Source organism: Chaetura pelagica, unplaced genomic scaffold (assembly GCF_000747805.2).
Source record: "Chaetura pelagica isolate M959 unplaced genomic scaffold, ChaPel_1.0 scaffold676, whole genome shotgun sequence".
Lineage (NCBI taxonomy): Eukaryota > Metazoa > Chordata > Aves > Apodiformes > Apodidae > Chaetura > Chaetura pelagica.
The window spans coordinates 941,514-950,058 of NW_009953724.1; the positions used below are offsets into that span (position 1 = coordinate 941,514).

Consider the following 8,545-nt stretch of genomic DNA (forward strand, 5'->3'; position numbering starts at 1 on the left):
GGTTTCCCCGGCTGCCCGGGCTCGGGGCAGGTTCTGCCCCCTCCGCCTCCGGGGCTGGGTGGGAGGGGGGCGGGATCGCTCGGGGTTTGTGCCACTGACATGAAGGGAAAAGCCCCCAAAGCGGGACCTTCCGTGCAGCAGGTGAGGGGGTTTTGCACATCTGGGGTCCCCCGGGGGTGAGATGCACGTGGCTGAAAACCCGGGAATGGGTGACCTGGAGAAACTGCCGTTCCCTTCCTCTTCCCTCCGTGTCCCTGGGATGTTGCTGAGCTTTCTGAAAGCCAAAAATACCCCCGTTCTTCCTGTGCCAAACTCCAGCCAAGCTGCTTGGGCAGGCACAGCTCAGGGAGGGAGATGCTGACGAGGTTCCCTGCTCTGAATTCCTGAGATGGAGCCTGGAGCTGCATCCAGCTGAGCTGTCACCCCGGGTCCTCAGTGGATTCGTTGCCCTGATGGGGAATGGAAAGGAAGGGAACGTAGCAACGGGAGCCTGGGAAGGGCAAATCTCTTCCTGGGAATTGTGCTGAACAAGGAGCCCTTGTGCTGCCTCGGGGGTGAAATGATTCTTGAACCATCTCTTCGTGTTTGAGTTCGAACACCAACCGGCATTTCAAATGATTTCAGTCAGATTTGTTAGTTGAAAGAGCTGGAATGTGGGTCCAGATGGAATTTTTTTTTAGTTATTATTTTTAGAAAGCACTTTTGGCTTTCTAAATAAAGGAGATCTGGAATACCAGGGGATCTGGAGCAATGTCAACAAGTATTGTTGCACTATAAACAGCAGAGCTCTTGGGCTTGGCAGCCACTGGGGCAGCAAGAACTGTCCTGGGTTTGGGGCTGGTCCTGCCAACTGACTCAATCCAGGCCTTTCACTCCTGCCTTGTTTCAAATAGCTCCTTGATGAGCTGTTTAGGACCAAAAAAAAAATAATTCTTTGTGCTTTTTGGAAGGTATAAAATGTTGGAGATCATCTGGTAGAGCTGATCCCCTGAGAGATTCCAGTGTCAGCTCAGAAATAAGCAGTGGTGTGTTCTTAATTTAGTTGTCCCATCTTTATTCCTCTGGCCTGTAGAAACAGGAAGTAGCTGATGCAAATGTCAGAGCAGCTCGTGGGGCTCCACGGAAGCTGAGGCTTGGGTTGGAGTCCTTTTAGCTGCAGAACTGACTTGTGTGCCTGTCAGGAGGTCTGAGCCTCAGGTTGCTGCTGTCCCAGGACACAGGAGGGATTTCATTCTGGTTGCCCCAAGTGTTGAAGGGCAGGTTGGATGGGGCTTGGAGCAGCCTGGGCTGGTGGGAGGTGTCCCTGCCCGTGCAGGGGGGTTGGGACTAAATGATCTTTAAGGTCCCTTCCAACCCAAACCATTCCATGATTTCTGTTTATATCAGAACTCCCCTGAGGACCCACCAGCCTCAGGCTGGGATGTCCTGACTCTTTGAGATCCTCCAAACAGGAAACTCCTCTTGCTGGGCTTTGTGCTCCAGGAGCAGTTGGTGTTTCTCACACATAAAATCCCTTCCCTTTCTGGCTCTGCTCAGCAGATCAAAGCAGTCTAGGTGCAGATAAAAGCCTCGTTGCTGTACAGTGTGTCCAGAACCATGTTCCCAGGTTTTGATGGAAATAAAGGTTAGTTAATAGATGAACCAAATGTGCTCTGGAGATGGATGGGCTTTCTGGCCCAGGGTGAAATGTGTGTTTGCTGTGAAGCCATAGCTTCCACTCCATTGGTGATCAAAGTTCAATTGAATTGAAACAAGCCCTAGATTTAAATCCTGCTTTTATAGTCCCAAAAGGGAGAGTTTAATCTCAGCTCCTGTCAGCTGAAGAACCTGGGTCCCCTTTCTTATTCCTCCTGAGCACCAAAGAGAATGACTCTTCCATGACCTGTGTCTTTTAGCTTCCTCTTTAAAGAAGGCAAATTATGTTTTGGTTTATTACCAAGATCTGTGGAGTCTCTTTGTCACCTACTGGAGAATTACCCTGCAGAGTGATCAGCAGACACAACACTGTTAGATGTGGCCCAAGCAGGTCTACTTGGGGATTATTTATTCCCTCCCCACACTAAATATTTATCTCTTTAGATTCCAGACTGGCTGTTGATATTAGTTTGATTCTGGTCTGTAAACCTAAATATTTTCCTCTGTCCTTCAGGGTGGGTTTGTAGGCAGCAGGAAAAGCTGCATCCACAGGGCAAAGAGCAGAGTAGGGGTGAGTCAAGGCAGGTTTAGGGAGGAGTGACTGAGATGGAGCTGCCTGCTCCAGGACTTTGTGCTGCCTGCACTTAGGTCTGATTTTGCTGTCAATTTAGCAAGTGATAAATCTCATTAAACAGAAATTAAAAGGAGTTCACCATCTGCCAGGTAGTGCTGGGTTTACAAAGCAGGTAGGGAGTGCTGGGAGTTGATGGCTTCTGTCAGGGAAACCTTCCTGGGGCCCAGGAAGGATGTGTCAGGCTGGAAGAATCTGAATCCCAAGGAATGCTGCCTTGGTAAAGGACACCAATGGACAGCAGATCCAGAACTCCTCACAACAGCTTGTTTTATTGCTGGGGGTCAGAAGCAGCTTTTCCATCTGGACTTTCTGGTTTGTAATCCTGATTTGAAATGCAGTTGGTGACTTGGGGCTGATCAGATTAGAGCCTGGCGTGGAATGTGGTGGGATCAGCAGTGCAGAACAGCAGCTTTGTCTGCCCAGTGCTCCCTGGACCTGGTGTCCTCCCTAAAACCCCTGTTCCACCCTCTGTCTTGCTGGGCTTTCCAAGCACGGGACAATTCCCTAAACAGGTGGCTCTTCTGGGGAGAAAACCCCACCTTTCTGTGTGTGCTGAGAGTGGGGGAGGCAGAGCCCTGCTCTTGGCTGTGCCTAAGGATGTGAGCCCCATTCTGGGTGCTGGGCTGCAGCAGAGCTCTGACCATCCTGTGGTCAGGGTTTCTCCATCCTGCAGAATAAACAGGGAGGAATTCATGGCTGGTGATTACACGGGTGACTGCCCACAAGCTCCAGCCTCTCTGAACTCCTCTGTGTCTGGAAGCCATCCAGTTGCTGCTGTCCAGTTTTCTGCACAGAGGAGGAAACCACTCTCTTCCTCTTGGAAAGGAGGTGGCTTCTCCCCTGCCCCCCACATCAGTGCTGCCTCTCCTGATGCAAGCAGGAGAAAGAGGGCTGTAAAATGGCCTTGTCTGGTGACATCAGTGCTGCTCGTGACTAATGCTGGATCTGCCCCACGTCCCCTGGAAGTTGGGTGGAAAACATGCACTTTGGAGAAGGACTGAGAAGGCTTGTGAGCAAAAGCAAAACCTGAGCTACAAGTTCAGGTTTGGTTTCTGAGGAAGACCAAGTGTGGGCTCCTCAATGGTGCTGGGAAATCCTTCCTTCCTTTTTGGGCCTGCTGAGGAATGTGCTGGGAAGGACATTTCTCCTCCAGGCAGGGTTGTGAGCTCTCAGACTGTTGCAGTAAGAAGGAAGCTGTGTCCAGGCCATGGTCGTGATTCACATTGTAAAACCTTTTGATGAGCTGTGATAAGATAAAATTGGTGACTTGCTGCTCCCTCCCTGCATTCCCTGTGCATGAGTGTGCTTGGAGCCTGACTTGCCTTGCTCCTTGGTGCTGAGTCTCTGCAAAGCAGCAGTTAATGGAAAGTTTACATGACATTTAAGACTTTTCCAGATGAGACTCTTCAAATGACTTTGTGAGCCTAAACCCTCTTCCTGTGCAGGGTCGATTCTGCAGCTCAGATACCAAAGCCTGCAGGGGGAGGGTGTGAACAGGGAGCATTGTTGCAGGAGCAGCTCTGCCTTCCTGGCTGGTGCAGCTGCTCAGCTTGGCATGTACCAGGGTGGCTCATTTTGCACACTGCTGCTCTGTACTGCTGGAGCTAGAGATGTTCCTTAGAGGAATTCAGGACTCCAGGAGGTCTCTGAGGATGCATTTATGGACTGAAAGCCACTAGTTCTAACTTGCAGTGCATGAACTCCCAGCAAAGCTCTTGTTCCTCATTTGCTGTCTGGTCACAACTGGGACTTAGGCCAAGAACTGACTGCAGGGCAGTGCTGTGCAGACCTGTGTCTTGCTGAGTGGTGTCAGCACAAGGTTAGAAGATGTAAATTCTAGTGTCCTACACATGTGAGAAGTCCTGACAATGGAATAAGACTGTGTGGCCATTAAGTAGCAACTGTGGCCACAGAAAGTGGTTGTTGTGCAATCTGAATGTCCCTGGTGATTTGAGGGTGCATAAGGGTGCAGGACTAGGTGACAATTTTTCTTCTAGAACTGGAAGAGCTTGACCAGACAGCTGATAAACTCTGTTCAGTGTTCAGAGGTGCATGCTGGCAGAGGAGGCAAATCATTGTGCTCTGTCTGTGCAGGCTGTGGACAGCAGCAGATATGGAGAGGCTGGTTGAACGGTTGGAGAAGGCTGTGGAGCGCCTGGAGACCGTGTGCCAAGGGCCTGGCATGTGTGCAGAAGGTTCTTCCAAAGGTAAGGCCCAAAGTGTCACCCCATGGGAGTCCCTGGGCTGGAGGTGTGGGACCCAGGGAGCAGCTGCAGCAGCGTGTGCTGAGGCTGTGGGAGGAACTGGCTGCGTGCAGGGGAAGTGGGTGTCACAGCAGGCTCTGCTCAGGGGCCTGTGGTGAAGTTCTGCTCAGAAAAGAGCTTCCTGTGTCTGCAGCACTTCCCTCACCCTTCCTGGGCTCTGCGCTCAGCCTCCTCCTGTGTCATTGTGACCACTGGGAATGTTGAGTGTGGAGCAGGGGGAGGTGCAGCTCTGGCTGTGGGTGCTCCAGCCTGGAGCTGCCAGGGCCCTGGGTGATTCCTGTGCTCTGGTTCCCTCCTGCAGGAATGGCTCAGTACGTGCAGGCCTTCGATGCCCTCCTGGCTGGCCCAGTGGCTGAGTACCTCAAGATAAGCAAAGAAGTTGGCAAGGAGGTGCAGAAGCACGTAAGGACTCTGTTCTCCTCCCCTCTGGGTAGATGCTCCTTGTTCTTCAGGGCTGTTGAGGGCCAAGCTTGGTGTCAGTGCTTGCATGTCTTCAGTGCTGCCTTCTGGGGTGTTGATAATCCCTGAGGATTCAAAACAGATGCAGATGCCCAGATAACCTCCAGCAGATTGCCACCTACACACACTATGAATCAAACCTCTTCTTTGAAATCTTTGTTCCTTGAGTGTCTGGCTCTCTTGATGAACTTTCACTGAATCACAGAATTGTTGTTCTGGTTGGAAAAGGCCTTTAAGATTATCTATAACCAACCAAGAGTCCAACCATAACCCGACTTCACCAACCATTTAACCCAACTCTACCCAGTCCAGTGCCTAACCCATGTCCCTCAGCACTACATCTACATGGCTTCTAAACACTTCCAGGAATGTGGATCCAACCACCTTCCTGGGCAGCCTGGGCCACTGTTTATTTACCCTTTCAGTGAAGAAGTTTCTTCTAATATCTAATCTAAACCTCCCCTGGTGCAACTTGAGCCCATTTCCTCTTGTCCTGTAAACTACCCAGCCTGAGAGCTGTTCCACTCCTGTGAGTGTTCTCCAAGGATAAGTGTTTCCATGAAAATGTGCTTTGGGATCATCACAGGTGCTTCCTGACAGCCCAGGAGCTGAAGACACTGGGAGATGAGTGGCCACTGGAATCGTGCTGGCTCCAAGGGAAAAGCTCTCTCATGTTGCTTCTCTCTGTCCTTAGGCTGAAATGGTTCACGTGGGCTTGATGAGTGAGAGGGCTCTTCTGGTGATAGCATCTCAACATCAGCAGCCACCAGAGGTAAGTCTGGCACTTGCTTAAAAGCATGAACTGTTTTGGGTGCTCAGCTGGGGCAGAATTCCAGAGGCTGATTCTTCGAGCTGCAGAACAGGCCTTTTCTAGTTGTTAAGAGTAACAAGTTTTCTGTAGCTGTCAGAGCAGCTCCTGAGTGTCATCTCACAGTGCCTGTCTCAAGTTTCACCTGGCACCACCACTGCACAATCACTGCTCCCTCAGCTGCAGACAGGGGCTGGCCCGAGGCAGGAGCCGCCCTGGGGTTTGCTCTTCATTATGTGGCACTTAAAGACTTCCAGCCATTAAACTCCTCCTGAAGTATCACAGATACTTGTCTCTGTGGAATGGTTGCTGAATAATAGCTCAGCTTTTAGGATTGATTTGTTCTTAGCAAGTAATTTAACACTTTACCCCAGGCTGCTGCCTCTCAGCAGGATGTGTGACTGACAATCTGATCCTGAAGGCTTTTCCCTGCTGAGAACTGTTTTTCCTGAGCAACAGGATCCCACCTGGCATCTCTTTGCAGTGATGACCTGGCTCACTGATGGCTTCTCTTTGTAGTAGTTGGATTTCTGTGCTACTTTCCTATTCACTGCAAAACCAGATTGCATCTTTTTCCCCAAACCCAGCTTTGGAGGGCTGTGTCTTTCAGCAGGCTCGTGGGATGCTGCTCGTGCAGCCTCCAGGCTGAGAACTTGCTTGTAAATTCCACTAACACGTTGAAATAAAGGGTTGTGACCAACCAACCACCATAGGTCTTTGTGCAGGTTGTCTAGCAGGAGTCAGGTCAGTTCTGGAGTAGCCAGTTTAAAATGCAAAATATATGAACTCTTGTAGGGAAGGATTTCCCCATCCTGTTACTTGACAGTGGTGATAGGCTGGAGCTTCTGAAAAACTGCTGGGAAACTCCCTGGTTTCATCTAAACAGGGGTAGGAACAGCAGAAGGAAAAGCTGAAGCTTTGAAAAGCAAGTTTTGCCCAAATTTGTCCCTCACTGCTGCCACCAGCAGGAGAATTTCTGATCTTAGAGGAAGGAAAAGTTGCCCAAGAGGCATCTCTGGAAATGTGCAATTGGCTGGTCAGCTCTGACTTCAGCAAACTCTCTAGCACTTCCAGTCAGCATTCCAAGTGGACAACACACTGAAACCATTTTTATCATCCAGATACTAAAGGCTTGAGAAATAACTTGAATCCTGAAGTCCAGCTTGATAGGATGGGTTGGGAAGTTGCTGTGACTCCCGTTGTGACACAGGCTCTGGATCCCAAACAGCAAAACCCTGCAGAGCAGCCTGTGCTGGGGCTTTGTAAAGGAGAGGAAAAATTGGACAAACTGTCTTGGAACAAAAGAACCCAGGAAAGGCAAATTCTATTTCTGTCCTCATTCCTAACAAGCTTTTTCAGTGTCTCTTGGATTCATGAGTCAGAGTTCTTGGCGTTCTCCCACAGCACCAATCTGGAGCTGTGAGTTCAGCCCTGGAGCAGCTCAGCTGTGGGACTGAGCTCAGCTCGTGGGGACAGGAGCTGGAGCAGCAACTCGTGCCAGTTGGACTCTTCCTCTGAGTGACCCATCCTCTCAGCAGAGCCACCCATGAAGATGTGAGAGCAGCACTAGTGTACTCAATTGGGATTTTCCCTCTTGTCCCTGCAGGGTGTGTTCTCATCGCTGCTGAAACCCATCTCAGAGCAGATCCAGGTGGTGCAGAACTTCAGGGAGACGAACCGTGGCAGCAAAATGTTCAATCACTTATCAGCAGTGAGCGAGAGCATCCCAGCCCTGGGCTGGGTGGCCATGGTAAGAGCTCCCCTGGGAAGTGGGAGAAGCCTGGGTCCCTGGTCAGCTGCTCCATGCCAATGTGTTCCTTCTTCTTCAGGCTCCAAAGCCTGGTCCTTATGTGAAGGAAATGACAGATGCTGCCATGTTTTACACCAACCGGATCCTCAAGGAGTACAAGGATGTGTAAGTTCCCCTTGTCTCCTAAAGACACTGGACACAGCAACAGTGGGTGTGCAGGGGCTGCTCCAGGGGCTGACCACAGCCTCCTTGGTCTTTCATTCCTCCTCCTTTTTGAAGGCAGGATTTAGTTATAAAGCCTCACGGAGCTGTTCTTTCCTGATCCTTAGGGACAGGATTCCTTGCATTTGTGTTGCAGCTGGAATCTCTGGTAGCAGGAGTGTTGCTGCTCTGGTCCCAGCAGCATCTGGTGGCTCTTTGTGTCTTGGGAATGGGTTGTGTGGAGGTACCAGACTCCCCCATGAAAAGGGGTTATGGTGCAGACCAGGGCTGTGCCCTCCTGCTGGGCAGGTGCAGGATTCATCCTGAAGCTAGAACAGTGTTGGAGCTGCTGAGATGGAAGGAACTCTTTGCAGACTCAGGTGTTCTGCTGCAGCAGGGGGGTTGGACTCAGATCTCCAGAGGTCCCTTCCAACCCCTTTGATTCTACGACCTTGGGTTTTAATGGCAAATGCATCTGCTGCCCCTCACAATCTCCTTGTCTCCTCAGAGATAAAAAGCAAGTGGACTGGGTGAAAGCCTACCTGAGCATCTGGACGGAGCTGCAGGCCTACATCAAGGAGTATCACACCACGGGGCTGACCTGGAGCAAGACAGTGAGTGCAGCAGCTGCGGGGCTGCCCAGCACAGCCCCGCGCCCACGGCTGCGGGTGTGGAGCTTGTGCAACTGCCTTTCCTCTTGTCGGTCTCTTACAGGGTCCTGTAGCAACAGAAGGGGCTAAATCACCATCGGGTCCCCCTGCCGGGGCTGCCCCGCCCCCGCCGGGCCCTCCTCC

At 51.1% G+C, this 8,545-nt stretch overlaps 1 protein-coding gene across 1 annotated transcript in view; it reads left to right on the forward strand.

The window, feature by feature from the left end:
• Window positions 1-4,382: 4,382 nt before the first annotated feature.
• Window positions 4,383-8,545, forward strand: part of CAP1 (CAP, adenylate cyclase-associated protein 1 (yeast)) — a 7,451-nt gene continuing 3,288 nt past the window's right edge. Inside the window, exons 1-7 of the mRNA XM_010000628.1 lie at window positions 4,383-4,476; window positions 4,835-4,935; window positions 5,687-5,764; window positions 7,407-7,550; window positions 7,630-7,715; window positions 8,260-8,365; window positions 8,466-8,541. Of these exons, the coding sequence (XP_009998930.1) occupies window positions 4,383-4,476; window positions 4,835-4,935; window positions 5,687-5,764; window positions 7,407-7,550; window positions 7,630-7,715; window positions 8,260-8,365; window positions 8,466-8,541 (685 nt within the window). The remainder of the gene's footprint in view (window positions 4,477-4,834; window positions 4,936-5,686; window positions 5,765-7,406; window positions 7,551-7,629; window positions 7,716-8,259; window positions 8,366-8,465; window positions 8,542-8,545) is intronic.